General features: G+C 36.4%; 1 protein-coding gene across 4 annotated transcripts in view; it reads right to left on the reverse strand.

Annotated features, from left to right (window-relative positions):
* The window catches only part of POLK (DNA polymerase kappa), an 83,026-nt gene that overhangs the window by 4,819 nt on the left and 59,917 nt on the right, over positions 1-18,290 (reverse strand). For 3 of the 4 annotated variants that reach the window (XM_005685056.3, XM_018053699.1, XM_013966703.2), the window contains exons 5-12: positions 17,459-17,590; positions 14,789-14,942; positions 10,816-11,055; positions 9,533-9,657; positions 8,805-8,971; positions 6,615-6,647; positions 2,884-2,980; positions 292-463 (exon numbers count right to left, since the gene is read on the reverse strand). In XM_005685056.3, the coding sequence (XP_005685113.2) occupies positions 292-463; positions 2,884-2,980; positions 6,615-6,647; positions 8,805-8,971; positions 9,533-9,657; positions 10,816-11,055; positions 14,789-14,942; positions 17,459-17,590 (1,120 nt within the window). The remainder of the gene's footprint in view (positions 1-291; positions 464-2,883; positions 2,981-6,614; positions 6,648-8,804; positions 8,972-9,532; positions 9,658-10,815; positions 11,056-14,788; positions 14,943-17,458; positions 17,591-18,290) is intronic. The other variant, XM_013966702.2, reaches the window with a different exon arrangement.

The following is an 18,290-nucleotide window of genomic DNA, read 5'->3' on the forward strand; positions in this document are numbered from 1 at the left end:
TGTACTGAATTTGCTTTCTAAAATTTGAAGTTTAAAATTTTGAAAAATGCCTAACTCCAAGGATCTCAGTAAGTATTGAAGGAAAAGAATGACTCTAACTGATTCTTACAGGAATTAAACTAGTGATCATGGCTTCACATGCATCAGGTTCTAAGTATCAAGCAAAACGGAAGTAGAAAAAATACAACTCCCTGAATGGGTCCAAGAAGTGAAATGGAGGTGAGACTACTTCTCAAATTGACTCTTTGGAAATGTCTTGCAGATTTTCATGAAAAACAGTAAAAGTCATACCCATAAGTCTTAATCTCAAGGGATGTGGAAAATCAGCATCAATTTCTGTTCTTAGCAGTTCTTTAGCTATAACAAATATTTCTTCTGCAGTTGACACAACAGCTGGAACTGTAGAGGCACGAGTTTTTACTTCAAAATTCACATTCTTTAGCTTAATGGTAACAGTTCTACCCTGTAACAAACAGAATACATTATTTTATATAGCTCTTTAACTTCTAGAAAAAAAGTTCTTTACATGTTAGAAAAATTCAGAAAGGTCTCTTATGTACAGAGAGTATGGAAGTATAATCAATTATTTACAAAACATGGTAATGAATATAGTCATAAAGAATAAATAAAATCCATAAGAAATCTAAAAATCCCATTTTAGTCAGTAATTATTGCTTTCCTCCCCAACTGATTTTTTATGAAAGACTTTTATTATATAAAGGGCAAAGTTAACTGGTCATTTCTGTTAACTTTATTCTGTACTGTAGAAACATACACTATGATAATATAAGATGTTAACAATGAGGGAAACTGGGTATACTGGAAGTCTCTATATTTTCTTTGTAACTATTTTATAAATCTGAAATGATTCTAAAATTAAAAGAATATTTAAATTTTTTTAAAAAAGAACTCTCTTTATATTTAAGGTATAATAGAGAAGAATTATAAGAAAGTATTCATCAGATGGCCCTTTCTTTGTAATAACTTTTTAATACTTTTGTATTACACTTTGTAATAACTCCACCTCTGTTTTGAGAGTGTTGGAAAAATACTAAACATAGGTCGTTGTGAGTGAATATTATAAAACACAAAGTTCAAAGACTTCCAGGTTTTGTTCTTAATGTATTAAGCAACCTGGATTAAGGCCTTGAAACAAAATGCCTATTCCACAAAGTCACTGTCTACCTGACTGTGACATTAAACGATAATTGGAAAGGCATTTTAAAAAGTACAGTTCTAGAGAAATCCTTCTCTTTGCCTTATTGTTTAGTGCCAATATAACTCTGATTTTGAACTTAATTCAAATGTACTCCCAAAGTAATATAAACTCCTCTGGAAATATATTGTAGTCACTCCAGCCTTGTAAGTTGCTCCTCATAAAATGACCTCATCACAGGTTTCAGTTAAGGGTCAGAATTCAATTTGTCTCTACTGAGGATAAGAACTCTTTTTATTCCAATCCCAGAGAAAGGTAATGCCAAAGAATGCTCAAACTACTGCACAACTGCACTTATCTCACACGCTAGTAAAGTAATGCTCCAAATTCTTCAAGCCAGGCTTCAGCAATATGTGAACCGTGAACTTCCAGATGTTCAAGCTGGTTTTAGGAAAGGCAGAGGAACCAGAGATCAAGTTGCCAACATCCGCTGGATCATGGAAAAAGCAAGAGAGTTCCGGAAAAACATCTATTTCTGCTTTATTGACTATGCCAAAGCCTTTGACTATGTGGATCACAATAAACTGTGGAACATTCTGAAAGAGATGGGAATACCAGACCACCTGACCTGCCTCTTGAGAAATCTGTATGCAGGTCAGGAAGCAACAGTTAGAACTGGACATGGAACAACAGACTGGTTCCAAACAGGAAAAGGAGTATGTCAAGGCTGTATATTGTCACCCTGCTGATTTAACTTCTATGCAGAGTACATCATGAGAAACGCTGGACTCGAAGAAACACAAGCTGGAATCAAGAGTGCCGGGAGAAATATCAATAACCTCAGATATGCAGATGACACCACCCTTTTGGCAGAAAGTGAAGAAGAACTAAAGAGCTTCTTGATGAAAGTGAAAGAGGAGAGTGAAAAAGTTGGCTTAAAGCTCAACATTTAGAAAATGAAGACCATGGCATCTGGTCCCATCACTTCATGGCAAATAGACGGGAAAACAGTGGAAACAGTGTCAGACTTTATTTTTTGGGGCTCCAAAATCACTGCAGATGGTGACTGCAGCCATGAAATTAAAAGATGCTTACTCCTTGGAAGGAAAGTTATGACCAACCTAGACAGCATATTCAAAAGCAGAGACATTACTTTGCCAACAAAGGTCCGTCTAGTCAAGGCTATGGTTTTTCGAGTGGTCATGTATGGATGTGAGAGTTGGACTGTGAAGAAAGCTGAGTGCCGAAGAATTGATGCTTTTGAAGTGTGGTGTTGGAGAAGACTCTTGAGAGTCCCTTGGACTGCAAGGAGATCCAACCAGTCCATTCTAAAGGAGATCAGTCCTGGGTGTTCATTGGAAGGACTAATGCTGAGGCTGAAACTCCAATACTTTGGCCACCTCATACGATGAGTTGATTCATCTGGAAAGACTCTGATGCTGGGAGGGATTGGGGGCAGGAGGAGAAGGGGATGACGGAAGATGAGATGGCTCGATGGCATCACCTAGTCGATGGATGTGAGTTTGAGTGAACTCCGGGAGTTGGTGATGGACAAGGAGGCCTGGCGTGCTGCAATTCATGGGGTTGCAAAGAGTCGGACACAACTGAGCGACTGAACTGAACCAAACTGAATTTGTTTTTAAATGCAAAATCTAACTCTCAGTTTAAGGTTGCTTTTTATTACTAAAAATTTAGAAAACTAAGAATTCCACATAAAAATAAAGTACCTTAAGTCCGTTTTTCTGCAGATCTTGAGCAAGTTCACTGCAAAGTTCTTGGCACAAGCTGTACTGTTCTTCTGCTTTACTTATCTCACTGAATGTCCTACAAAGACAAGAATGATTTGGGTGCACAAAGTAAACTACAATTCAAGATAATTTAGAAATGATATAGTACATGCAAATGGCCTAGAATTAAGATACATTTTCTATAGTACTGAATAAAGTTTTCAGATACACTAAGATATAATTAAGTAAAAATATTCAAGATCTTCCTAAATAATGGGAGATTATTTATAGCTAAACTGATTAGCAAAGGTACATTTGTTCTCTATAATATTTTTAAAAGATGATTAAAGCCACCAACATATAAGGATAATGCCCCAAGAACTTACAAAACATTAGGATATATAGGTATACAGACTTTGTTACAGAAGACTGTCTTAAGAAAGTACAAATGAGAACATCATTCCAATTATTGCATGAATATTGTCTGAAGAGAATTATCTTCAAGTAGATTTACGGGGTTGGTTCATGGCCCCTATATAAAGTTGTTTAAGAGACAACTGGAAATGGGCTGGTAAGATTAAATGTAGAACTTGTCAGTTCATTTGCACAAAGGTGTTGAAGGTCATATTAAGGAAAAAGAGGAAGACACTAAAAAGAGCAGGATAACCAGTAAAAAACCCTGAGCAAACCCTAAAGAGTCATTTAGCGAAAAGTGCCTCTTCTAACCCAGTTGCTCACAGCAATCCAGTTCTCCTTCCCAGTGGCAACCAACACTGCCAGCTTCCTATTTATTGTTTGTTCATCTAGAATACTGTATGCATATAAAAAGTATGTTATACTTTTATAAACAAGCAAACACTTCCCCTATATAAATAGTAAAATATCAGACACTGTTTACCACTTTACTTTTCTCATTCATCCTGGTGAGTTTCCTATAAGTAAATAATTTCCTCATTTTTATATGGCAGCTGTGCTGTGCTGTGCTTAGTCGCTCAGTCATGTCCAACTCTTTGCGACCCCATGGACTGCGGCCCGCCAGGCTCCTCTGTCCTTAGGGATTCTCCAGGCGAATACTGGAGAGGGTTGCCATGGCCTCCTCCAGGGGACCTTCCTGACCCTGGGATCGAACCCAGGTTTCCTGCATTGCAGGCAGATTCTTTACCAGCTGAGCCACCAGAGAAGCCCAAGAATACTGGAGTGGGTAGCCTATCCCTTCTCCAGGGGATCTTCCCGACCCAGGAATTGAACTGGGGTCTCCTGCATTGCAGGCAGATTCTTTACCAGCTGAGCTACCAGGGAAGTCCTTTATAGGGCAGCATGATATCCCAATTTAAATATGTAAGATCATTTAACCAATCCTCTATTTGTAGAAACTTAGGTTATTTCCAACCTTTTGCTATTATAAAAAAAATGCAATTCACCACCTTGTACATGTGTAAAATGACATGCAATGACACCTGTGGAATGAACCTCTAGATGAAGAGAATAGTGGGATCAGAGTACATGAGCATCTATATCTTGATAGACAAAATCACTTGCTCCCTGTGGTAGGCAAAATAATGGTCCCAAAAGATGTCTAAATCCTAATCTCTCAGAATCTAGTACTTTACATGGTGAAAGGAATTTTACACATGTGGCTAAATCAAAATGGGGGTGATGATCCTCGATTATCTAGGTAGGTTCAGTGTAATCCCTCGGTTCCTTATGAGGTAGGAGGGTAAGAGTCAAAGAAAGACAAAATTGTGGGATCTGAAGATGGAGAACGGTGCCATGAGCCAAAGAATGCAAGTGGCCTCTAGAAGCTTTTGGTAAGGAAATGGATCTGCTCTGGAGCCTCTAGAGGGAATGCAACTCTGCTGACACTTTAATTTTAGGACTTCTGACCTTCAGAACCACTCATTAGCAGCTAGCACACTCTCCTTTACAGTTTAACACCTTTTTCACTCACATAGTTTTGCCAATGGAGTGTGTTCTTTGCCAGCTTGATTAATGAAAAATGCTATCTCAGATAATTTTTAATCTGTACTTCTTAAATAAGAGACTGGGATTATTTTCACATGTTTGTAAGGCCATTTGTACCTTCTCTTCCACTAACTAATTGGATCTCTGTTCATTTTTTCTTATTGGTTTGCTGCCCCTTTCTTAAGAAATAGTAATATTAGTTAATATTCTTATACAGCAAGCAATGTTCTCAATAACAAAATAGAAGACAAAATAGGAGGAAAAAAATCACTGAATAGGAAATAGGACAACGCTCTCTCACATTTGAAGCTTTCCCCCCTCTTTTCCTTTGGTTGCATATGTGAGTGCGTGCGTGCTGAGTAGCTTCAGTCATGTCTGTCCCTTAGTGGCCCAATGGACTGGAGCCTGCCAGCTCCCTTGTCCATAGGATTCTCCAGGCAAGAATACTGGAGTGGGTTGCCATGCCTTATTCCAGGGAATCTTCCCGACTCAGGGATTGAACTTGTATCTCTTATGTCCTGCAGTGCAGGATGATTCTTTACTGCTGAGCCACCAGGGGAGTCCTTTCCTTTGATTGCTCTTATGTAAATCACAGCCTGAAACAGCAATTTTTATCAAGTCATTTACGGAGGGCGTTGTAGGTTTTCTGATCACACAATATACATGTGCAAAATGGACACAACCTTAGAGTAGGCCCAAGGTTCTTTTTTTTTTTTTTTTGCTGTGCTGTTGCTGTGTGCAGGCTTTCTCTAGCTGCAGCGAGTGGGGGCCACTCTCTAGCTGCGGTGCGTGCGCTTCTCACTGCGGCGGCTTCGCTTGTTGCAGAGCACAGGCTCTAGGCTCTCAGGCTTCAGGAGCTGCAGCGCAGGTTCTGTAGTGGCAGAGCATGGGCTTACTGCTCTGTGGCACGGGGGATATTAGCTCCCCCAACGAGGGATGGAACCCATGTCCCCTGCCCGGCAGGCAGACCCTTAACTGCTGGACCACCACAGATGTCTCGGTCCGAGGTTCTTAAATGTCTTAGTGGGGACTGTGGTTCCTTGAGGAGATAAGTGAGAGACTTCTCAGACAATGACTTATATCCCAAGACAATAAGGTTCCATCAAGATTTCATCTGACTTCCAAACAGGACTGTAAACCACTGAATGAGATCACCTCTAAGCTCTCGTTCATCAGGATCTTACTACTTGGTGCCTTCAGTCATTTACCAGTATTTGAAGAACTTCAGGAAGAACTTCCATTATCATATCTTAAATTAACTACTAAGTATTATTTTTCTTATAAACAAACCTAGAAATTAAGATTTGGAATCCTAAAATTCTTGGTTTTCATTGAATAGGAAGAAAACTAACATTAAAAAAAAAAAAACATGGAGAAGGAAATGGCAGCCTACTCCAGTGTTCTTGCCTGGAGAATCCCAGGGACGGCAGAGCCTGGTGGGCTGCCATCTATGGGGTCGCACAGAGTCGGACACGACTGAAGCGACTTAGTAGCAGCAGCAGCATGTTGTCTTGATTAGTCATATTTAAGAATATAAAGTTTTCAAAGGAATTATCAATTAAAAAAAAAACAGTTAAATTTTTTTTTTCCTATTGAGAGCATAGCAAGCAAAAATAATAAAGCATTGTACTAGAATACTTACTTTAGGGGTGTCAACTGCTAAAAATTGTTATCTGGTTTACAAATAGATTTTTAAAGTTTCAGTTATATTTTATTAAAAATTAGTTTAAAATTATACAAATTATGAATAATTAGTAATAAAACATTACCTCTCAACACTCATGCTTTTCCTCTCTCCATCCCTTGAAATGAAAAAAATAAAAAGACTTTTATTTGCTTTCCAAACAACACTGAGTTCCTTTTAGTCAACCAAAATGATTTAAGATCAGCTACCCTTTAGAGATCTCAATAATATTTTGGATTAAAAGTTATACATCATTAAATACAGTGAATATTTTAATCTAAAAACGATCACCAAAGAATGTAGATAGGTAAGCTAATAGAATTACATGTGTGATGGATCAAGTCTGTATCTATCAAAGAACACATCTGCAAACAGGATATTATAAATTGTTTCTATTAAAAACCTGAATATCGAAACTCATAACTGATAAAATCAACAGAATGTGGTAGCATAATGGCTTTCAGTTACAAGATATAATTGAATTTTGAACAGTCTGATTATCTAGTTTTTGGCCTAGGACACATCAGTACTAGCCTATTTATTACTTATACCACTCTGCAGAAGCTCAGTCAAAACGAGCTCTACGGCAGTAGGATGATGACTGGGGATCTGAACCACCTAGTTAGGTTGGATTCTAGCTGCTCTGACAGGACTAGTTAAAAGCAAAAAGCTGAAATGACACATAGAGTATTCATTTTCCAAATAGTTCATGAACCAATTATGAATCGAGGACTGTTCTAGGCCTTGGAGATACAATAAAGAACACAAGAGATCAAGTGACTGCCTTTAAGAAACTTCTATCTTCGTGGAGGAAAACAAATGCAGAAATAAATAGAGAACAGATTCGAAAGCAAGAAGCACAAGAGATTAAAAAAATAAAGCAAACCAGGGAAACAGAGAATGTGGATAGAAAGGAAAGTGTTTGCTATTTTATATTATTAAAAATTACCCATGAGTTTCACTTGAAAGCACTATCTACATCTCTACCACTGGTTAATATCTGCTATGTTATATTAAAAACTATATAGTTTTCAAGCACTATGGAAATAAAAAGAGGGTGATTTTTGGAATAAAGAAGACAGTTTTATTTTCCAAAGTCTTCAAATACTGGATTATTTATAGTACTGTGATGTCCCTCTCTTATCTTTCGTTACATCCACTCAGGATCAAAGTCAGCTACCCGGATTGGAAAGAATGGGGAGCACAGGAAGATGAGAAAGGCAACAGCATAGGCCTTGCAATCTCGGTAAGCTTTAGCAGATTTAACTGATTAATCAAACACTTTATACACCTCCTCCGTAATCTTTTAGTTTCAGTCCAGTTACTCAGTTGTGTCCGACTCTTTGTCACCCCATGAACTGCAGCACGCCAGGCCTCCCTGTCCATCACCAACTCCCGGAGTTCAACCAAACTCATGTCCATTGAGTTGGTGATGCCATCCAGCCATCTCATCCTCTGCCGTCCCCTTCTCCTCCCGCCTTCAGGGTCTTTTAGTTTACTTTAGTGTTAATTCTCATTCTTGTTTAGTGCCTTCTTTTCACCCACCCTGAACAGTGTACCCTTTTAGCTCTGGGATTCTTCTTTTTAAGACCAGGAGGAAAGAGCAGCAGGGAGAAAACACAGGGCTTCTCGTCTAGTTGTTTCCTCTCCTCTGAGGTCTTTGCCTGGCTGGCCCCTTCAGATCTCCACTACTGGAGGACTACAGCCAGCACCGCCTCTTACCCTCTCAAGTCAATTTCTATGCCCCTACTCTGCCTTACTTTCTTCACTTGGTGACTTTCTTTTTCCCATACTACTCTGCACACTTTATGAAGGCAGTCTTTCATCTTGTTTACTGCTATTATCCCCAGTGCCTGGAACGGTGCCTAACACAATGTACTCAGTAGAAGAGGAGAAATGCAGGTAGTCATTACATCTGTTTACTTAAAGAGTGAGTTCTGGGGCATAAGTCATCTTTCTTTCCTCAACAATCTGACCACCAGTATTTTTATGTTCTGAACAAAGAACAAGGCAGGTTCAGAAAAGAAAGCAACCATCCGTCCTCTTACCCATCTATCCAGTTGCTGGAGCCAACAACCTAGGAGGGATTCTTTATCCCTCGTTTTCTTTTCTCTCATATCCAATCTTTAGACTCTAATTCAAAAATTATATTCTGAGCTGAGCCTAAAAGAATTTAAAGCATGTTATCCTTCTAGCCTCTATCTCAATGGTAAAAACTGTTATTTCAGCAGACAATAAAGAAAAAGCAGAATGATTTTATTATAGGTACAGATACCTTGCCAGGTGTGTTGAACCTAGACCCAGGGAAATATGAAGGAAATGATGCCAAGATGTTTCAGAGAAAAGGAGAGAAAGTAACGCCCTCTGTTGGTACAGTTCTGTACAAGTAATAATTCCAAGGGCCTTTAACATTTTCTCTGTAACTTTTCCTATTCCAGAAACCTAGAAGAGAGTCAACATTTATCATTAATACATTTTAAAATTAAGGTAAGAACTGATATTATAATCTTATCATACCTTTTATAACTCATAAAAGGTATAAATAATGTCCTAGTTTCAAAAGTCATGCAAGAAAATGGCTTTAAATAATTTGTGGCCGTATTTCCTAAACTAGTGTTACATGGGAATTTAAAACTTTAAATTCCATGGAGTTTGTAAAAAGCATTTATAAAAGAGTTTTGTGGTCATATAAACTCAGGGAATGGTAGGATAAATGACTTTTTATTCTCTTTTCATTTTTGAAAATCAAAGTTATAGTTGACATACACCATTAGTTTCAGGTGTACAACACAGTGATTCAACACTTATATATATTACAAATCAATCACCACAGTGAGTCTAGTAACCATCTGTCCCCATAGAAAGTTATAACATTATTGACTATAGACTCGACTTTTTTTTTTTTTTTAAATAACTCTAAGTTTGTACTTCTTAATCCTCTTTAACTATTTCTTCAGAAATCAGAGGGTATATATAGAGGATAAATGTCATATAAAATCTCACCTTTCTAATGGGTAAGTCCTTGATGAAGTCCATTACAGCTTGCCTGTTAGGTAGAATTTGGTATTGTCCATTTGGTTTATTCTTATCACTGCATACTTTTGCTAACATCGTATTGGGTGCAATGCCTTTAAAGAAGAACACTCCAATGACTCAAAGAACATGATGTGTATAATTTTAAAACATGTGATAACAATACATAAAAAAATTGAATACAAAAATCTGAAATTACGTGGAATGCTACTTTAAAAATGCATTTGATTACTCTCTATCTCCCCAAGGCTTGCTATGGTTTCAGGAAAAGAAACTGTATTAGTCATTGTGGCAGCAGAAATGAGGAATATTTAAATCTCCATGGTATCTTAAAGTTTAATTTTTGAGTTTAAGTGATAATATTAGTTTCCTACTATATTTAGTAGGAATACAGTCTGTCTTAAAGAAAAGATTGAGAATATAATTTAGGATGAAAGCTTTCTCTTTGAAAAGATCTTTTGTATAGATTACCCACATAAAGGGAAAAAAAAATCAAAGATTCTGGTTTCTAGTATATTTAAAACAATGATAATGAAATGTGCACATACTTTATACGCACACAAAGCAAACCACTTTTCAGAGAGGTGTTTTATAATTTCTAGGTGTCTTAATGATTAAGATAACTGGAAATAGGTATACTCAAATATAACAGTTTATTTCAATTTTTATACACATCATCCTAAAATTTATTACTTATTCTCAAGCTTTGCCCTAGGAAGAAAAGACTAACCCAATTATAATATGGCTTTGCTAAAATAATCTAGGGTCCTCATGGGTATCTGTTTCTACACTAAGACACAGAGATATCCTCATGAGTGACTGACATGTGGAAAGCTCTTTTTCCCTTTACCAGATGATCCCAGATTGCTATGCAGCTTGCTGGTGTTTTTTCTGTCTTGTCCATATCCTGCATGGTCAGCTGGGCCCTTTTTTTGTACTGTAAGTCTTCAAAGGGAAAACTGATAAAGTATTATGTCCAAAACCAATTAAAATATATTTTGTGTTTTGAAAAAGATAGCTACATGAGCTTTATGGTAAGTTTTTGCTTTGGACACATGGACGTTTCTGCTTAATTCCCATTTATCTATAGGTTCGCAGCATTCTAAATAGGTAAACTGTCAGAAGTTAATTAAAAAACGGCCAAGTAAAATTTGTGAACTATACACTTTATAATGAGAAACGACTAACACTACATTTGAATTAGCTAGTCTGAAAGTTGTAACTATCAGAACCACCGATATCCTTTTAAGTACCTGCACTGGCTGTGAGGGTTGTTTTCTGCTCGATTCTGAAACGAATTTCCTTTACCACTTCCTCCGCTGATGTCCCAAAAACAACTGAGTTTTGGTGTATTTGAGGATTATTTGGTTCTTCAAAGTTCACTTGGAAAGGATTTCCTGGGGACTGCAGATCAGGAGGACTATCTTCAAAAAGGAGCGGAGAGATAGATCTTTCACCCTCACTCAGTTTATTAACTTCCTTTCCTGGTTTATCTAAATTGTAAACAAGAACAGTAATTCATCTTCATTCTAAGAAGTACACACTTCATAAATTATGTTTCCGTCAATCTTTTTAAAGACAAACAAATCTCATTTAGTTTTGTTTCTAAGAACCAAGGTCAGAAACATTATCATTTATATTTTTAACGGTTTAACAAAGAAAACACTGATTTTAAGCTTTTCTTAAAAAGAATATCACCCATTTCCATCGTATACAGTTTAAAAAGAAATAGCTTAGGTAAAAATCACTAATTTTTGAACAAAATTAGTTGAAAACTAGAGTTGGAATTAGATTCACAGTACGTTTTTCTTAAAAAAAAAAAAAAAAAATTTTTTTCCCTTTACTCATCTCTAGGAGAAAAAAGAACCTTAAGTTAGAATTTAAGAATAAGGAAAAGGTATTAGGCAATCTAGAGTAATTATGCCTGAAAGACAGATTTTATTTTTAGGGGGGGGGAAAAACCTTATCGTTTTCTTCATTCATGGAAGAACTTGCCAAGTGTTAAAATAATCTGAATTTTATTCTTTCAAATGTTGATTTTAATTTTGACTTTTCTTTTTTATAAAGTATCGCTCTTACTAACAGCACATTTGAAATAAATAGAAATTATTTTTGGAAGTTATACTTCATTAAATATACAAATTCTTAAGGTCTAATCAGATTAACAATCATCCAAGTTTAAGGGTGAGAAGCCTTTATTATCAAAGGGCTGAACTAATATTATTAAAAAGTAAAGCAAAAATATTAATCTGGTTATTACCTCTTTTTTTTTTAAATTACCTTTTTTAAAAAATTGTGTTTTTCATGAATTTAAACTGTGAAATACATTTAAATCTATACCAATGTCCTCAGGAACAAATCCATGAACTTTACTTTCTGGGCTTAATGGAGAAGAAATCGGTTTAAATGTAAAATTTATAAAAACAAGATTAACAATAGAGCTTTCTGAGCCATTCCATAATTCTTTTTTATTTTTGGTGGCCCCAAGTGGCTTGTGGGATCTCAGTTCCCAGATCAGGGACTGAACCTGGGGCATAGCGGCCAAAGCACTGAATCCTAACCAAGAGTCCACCCGGGAACTCCCTCCAGCTCATAATTTCATTTACACGTAAACGTTTTCCAAATTAAGGTACACATACAGAAGCAAAGATTAAATTCTTAGTTTCAAGGCACATACAAATGCATTATACTTAAAAAATGAAGTTGGTTTTTCAGAAAGAGTTTACAGATAATGCAAATAATATGACAGACCCCTGATTAGTATCAAATTTTAACATATCAATATGAATTAAGTCACAGATATTTTCCAAATCTGAATTCCCAGGCCACTACAAAATAAGCCTTATTTTCAAATTATACATTAGCTGCTATTTATGTACTTCAGTTCATTTTCCATTATCCGGTTTTAAAATACAGAGCAATTCTGAGGGGATTAAGACTGTGGCACAGTTGAAATGGCCTCTACCTGGACCCTTTTCCCCACCTAGATGTGTGGAAGTCAAGGTAGAGAGCTATGGCAAACCTGCAGGTCGAGTAAGGAATGTTCACAGCCCTCTTCTGCAGCCCCTTCTGCCATGCTTCATACCCAAGCTATTGCCACAGCATCCTCACGTGAGGCACTGACTATGGAGCTCTACGACAGAAAGCAAAGCCTGCCGTTTTCAGGCTCTTTGTTCAGTCACTGCTGAATGGTGCAGTTACCTTTTCAATCTGTCTACTTCTCTGTGAGGCCTGGCTCTGCAACCAGCCACTGAAGTGGTTTCTCATTTGCTTTCTGAAAGAAATATCTTTTAAGACCCGTAACTGAGGTGATCAAAGTGAAAAATTAAGGTTTCTGATAATCTGAAATACTAGATTAAGGATCCCAGCTGGATGGCAAGTGCTAAAAAGTATTCGGTACTGTATTTTAGTTTTTTATATTGGCTAGCACCATCCAGATTTATAAGAGAGAATAAACATAAAATTATTATTATTATTTTATTTCTATATAGACATGCTAGTTAATAATACTTTTCCAAAACTGCATCTTTTAGAAAAGGGGTGAACAACAGAAAAATGCCTTGGACTTTAGAGGAAGCTATGTCAACCACCTGCTATGACCCCAATTCACTGTTGAAAGCTTCTCGTGGCATAACGTGAAATCAGATACACCTGAAAGTCCACAGGGACTTAGATATGAAAAAAAAAGGAAAGTATTTAAATTGCCTAAGAATATGAAATATATGAAGAGGAAAGTACATAGATAAATATTAAGAATGACAGGTGTTAAAAATTCACATCCTCATAATGAGTTTGGATGTACAGTAAATGAAAAGAACATTAGTAGGGAATGAAAGCACTTATCTTAGCCCCAATATAACTTTTTATAACTTATTGTGAAAGAAATTGTTATAGGGTCTTCTCAGGTGGCACAGTGGTAAAGAATAAGCCTGCCAATGCAGGAGACGCAAGAGATGCAAGTTTGATCCTTGGGTTGGAAGGTCCCCTGGAGTAGGAAATAGCAACTCAGCCTAGTATTCTTGTCTGGAAAATGCCACGGACAGAGGAGCATGGCAGGCTACAGCCCGTGGGGTTACAAAGAGTCGGACACAACTGAGCATGGCACGCCAAGAATATAGGAGACACTCACAGAGTGATTCAATGTAACTGTAGATATTTCATGGTTCCCCGCCTTTCTCTTGCGAAAAGTTAAGGAATAGAGTACGATTTTAAGCAATCTCAGGCTTTGTGTGTCACTTCCCCAAACAATTTCTACTAAGAGCAAAACACCTTTTGTTTCAAGACTCTACGTCCAGAAACTGTTTACTGCTTATATTGCTTAATGTTTCCCTTAAAGAGAGAGACCTTAGAGCTTTAAGCAAGGAGATAAAATTATGATTTGATGTCCTTATTAAATCTGCTCCTAAGATGTGAGCCCCAAACCATGGTAGACTGTCCCCTCTGAAGCAGGTAATGACTTGTGCACATGAAACGTGGCTGTGGGTTTCAGGCAAACCCTCTGTTTCTACCTTTGCATCCAGGTGAACTTTGCCCAGGGGTCCAGGGCAGCGCTGGCATTTGAAGTAATCCCACCTCAAACAGAGAGTTGATAGAGTACATGTACTATCTGCATGTTTTTTGGCATTGTTTTGGATAGATGATAAGGGTCCCATTTGAAAAAACCCTTAGGGTCATAAAACTTCTGTTTCATTATATAAAAAAAGAGTTAAAATAAGGTCTAAGGCAAAGAAGGGAATTGGAGAATCGCTAATTTTGGCAAGGTTAAAAACAGTAATCACAGCAACCAGATTATGGAAAATCTATGTAATAAAGGGGAAAAAAAATCCCATTCAATGTTTTAGTATGTTTGAGACAAATTTTTTTTAAAGTGTATTTTCTATTATTAACAGCTACAACCAAAGGCTACCTTAAACAGAGAACCTCCTCAGATTCAATGCAATCCAACCCTCAGTTAGGTTAGATCTTAGGGAAAAAAAAAACTGCTATGAAACTACTTTGGGTAGGGACTCTGCACACTCAAAGTCTAGAGATTTAAGAATTGCATTTGGTTTAAAAGTGACATTCGACACATTTATCTCAGAAATCTCACTGGTATATTTAAGTTTCTGATTTTCATTTTTAATACTTTTTCATAATAAAGCTATATCTAGTCCTACATCTATGCCTGCTAACTGGTTAATCCAAAGGATTTTTTTAAAAGTCTGACCATTCTAATAAATTGCTTACCGTTTTCTAGGGAGTTCCCTGCTGTGATGAAATACTTCCTTTTGTCCTCAGGCCAATTTTTTCTTTCCTCTAAATGCTTTGTTATATTCAGGTAGGCTTCATCAAGACTCATGGCCATAAAATTGGGATCATAATCAGTAAGGATTTCCTTAACCTTCAAAAGGAACATGTTTAATATCATTCTGATAGGCAGAGAAGAAGTTAAGCAACATAATTTTATAGCAGGTCAAAAGCAGAAGTGGGAACAACAGGATCTTGCTCTCCTTTTATGACCTTTTTTGTACACTTTAAAAAGGAATAATCTTACACGAAGGTACTATGTTGCTTTAGAAAGTAGTTCTGCTTCAATTAATTATATCTATAAAACTTCACTCAATAATATAGGTATCCATTCAGAAACCAAAACAGCTACCAGGATTTAGAATGGAAAAGATGACAAAAACATAGCGTTAAGTCTATGACTATATTAAATGATGGGGAAAAGTCTGGAGTTGCATTTTGGAATAAAAGAAATATGTAAAGACATCAGAATCTCTGCATGATTCCAGAAATGCCTTTTATAGAAGATAATTTTATTATATGAAACTATGAAGTTTTTTAACCACTGAAGTATTAGCTGAAATTAAAGGAAATGGTTGCCAAAATAATATATATATTAGAAAAACATATTTGCTGAATATGTAATGTTTCATCTAGAGTTTTAAAGCTGTCTGTGTTATCATGAGAAAATTTTTTAGATGTTTTATTAAAAGAAAGCTTTTTTGCTTAATACAACTATGAACAGCTGAATCAAAGGTAATTTTAGAAAATGTGACAAAAAACTTGGCCAAGCTCTACTCAGAAAGTACCTCAATTAGCTTTGGTCTTATAGAAGACATCATTTTTACAATGTGCTCAGATGGAATCTTTCTCGTGAAAATGGAACTGGAAAGTCAGTAGTTGGCAGCCAACTAAGATGATTCTGAATGAGAAGTGCTCTCTGGAGACAATGAGTACTCAGTCACTTCCTTTACATAAGATACTTCTTCAAGAACAAAAATAGACAGGCTCCAGTAAAAATGAAGTACTGAGGCTTGTAGAACAGTTACAGCAACTCCATTCTTTTGGATAAAACAAAAATGGCTTTTTCTTAAACTTTTAAACAAGCCATAAATATTAATGCATTTGTTGTCAGTGAATCTGCACTATAGTTCGTTTACAGATAAGAACACACTTGTCATCTGCAAATAAACTAGTTAGATCCTGATCAAATTTGAAGACAGATTTCTCTAACTTATGTAAATGACGAAAGGGAACTAAAACAATTTGGTTCTCATTGTTACGCTGTTAGGAGTTTTACTGACTTAAAGCAGAACTTAAAAGTCTTTGAAGGATTTTCAAACTTATTAGTATTAAAAGCTTAGGTGGCTCAGTGGTAAAGAATCCTCATGCTAATGCAGGAGACGAAGGTTCGATCCCTGGGTCAGAAAGATTTCCTGGAGAAAGAAATGGTAACCCACTCCAGTATTCTGGCCTGGGACATCCTATGGGCAGATAAGCCGGGCAGGCTATGGTCTATGGGGTTGCAAAAGTGTCAGACAGGACTCAGCAACAACAACAACAGATACACGGTAACCCGTGTGAAGGTGCCTCCCCTTCCCTACCACCTTTGCAGATGCAGGCAGCAAGGCACTTGCTTCCACAGACTGGTTTTTGAAAGAATTGTTAAAAACTTAAAAAAAATTGGGGTGGAATATCATTTTAACTTGGGGGAGTTTTCATTTCTAGGGGAAATGAGGTGGAACACAAATAAGAACAGTGAATCTAAAGACAGTTTACATGACTAAATGGTAATAAGTGTGAGACTGCAGTTCTTAAGTGTTTCGATTCAGACAGCAGTCTTTAACACAGTGCGTTTTGCCACAGTAATCTAAACATTTTTTGACATCGTACACTAAAATTTCAATTTCTGACTTAAGTTTTAGCACTGGCATGATGGTCCAGTTATTACCAAAACTAGAGGAAAGGACAGTTTTTCATATATCACACTTAAGGCAATTTTCATGAATAACGAAATCTCTATTTTTCAGAGATCCTCTTCAAAGCAACAGACTATTCCCCTTTTTCTTTGACTATGCTCATAAGCACCTTTCTTTGATTATTTTCTATTCCCCATAATCAAAATGCTCATAAGCACCTTCACTAGATTATGGGTCCAGGAGAGCAGCTAATCAAAATAAGTTAATTTTGTCACTGTTAAAAAACATTGATAAAAAATTTACTCAGAAAAGAGCTTGGAATTAATGTTATGGGATTAAGTCTGTAGATTATAAATATAAGGTGACTCTAGAAGAAAATGTACATTGCACATTAACAGAAAAATAGCTAAAGTTAATTTAGGTTATAATTATGGTAATGCAGGGTTTTCTGGGGAGATAAGAATTTCCTATGCAGATGAGAAAACACATAGAAAAGCAAAAAAAAAAAACCCAAAAACTGGGAAATAGAAGGGTGTAGTCTGGACATATATGCAGCTCAATATTCGATACATAAGCTGAGGAAGTGGTAGAAGGGAGACTTAGAGGGGTAAGCTAAGGATAGACTCTGCTGTGCTATGGTATTTGGACCTGTCTCTCTACATGACGTGAAATCAACAAGAGGCTATAAGTAGGAATGAGATAGCAGACTTACCTCTCTACTCACAGCTTGGTATTTGTCAAAGTTTGGGGGCACTATAATAAGCTGTGGGCAGAGTCTTTTAGCAATAAATCCTGGCATAGCTGCACGGACACCAAATCTCCTTGCGTGGTAGTTTGAAGTAGTCTGAAAGAAAGCGGACCACACGGGGAAAAACATTCAAACCAAAATCGACATATTGATTGATGCTTTCAAAAGAAACACATTACTGATACGCATTTTCAATTCAAAGACATTTCTTTTATAGGCCACTGTCTCAAATCAAGCTTTTGCCTTCGTCATATCATGGTATACTACCATGACCCTCTCCTACTGCTGTCTCATATTTATAACGTGACATGAGGTAAAAAGCAAGACTGTGCTATTAAAAAGGTTCTCTTACATTTCAAGCAACTAAACTTCATTGGCTTTAATGAATATATGTTATACAGTACACATAAATGTTTAGATGATAGAGGGAGATGTTACATGAAAGTTATAGTAGTATAAAGCTATATATGGAAGTTACAGAAAGTAAAAGTATATCAAGTAATAGTATGGTATAATAGTATGGATTTAGAATTTGCTCTATTTGGGATTTGGGAAATTTTTCATCTACAAAAAAAAGAAATATATGGTCTATTATATGGTCAGTTAAATTAAGTCTCAAACATGAAATGATTAAAGCACAAAAGAACTTCTAAAATTAAGCTTTATTTCTTAAGGCTGGAATACCTTTTTTGGTGAACACATTTTAACTAGGAGATGGTACTTAACAATTATGAGAGTAAACAGGAAAACATTACTTATTAAATCCTGCTGATGAAAATACCTGGCAACAATCTAG

The sequence above is a fragment of the Capra hircus genome, chromosome 10 (assembly GCF_001704415.2).
Source record: "Capra hircus breed San Clemente chromosome 10, ASM170441v1, whole genome shotgun sequence".
Taxonomy (NCBI): domain Eukaryota; kingdom Metazoa; phylum Chordata; class Mammalia; order Artiodactyla; family Bovidae; genus Capra; species Capra hircus.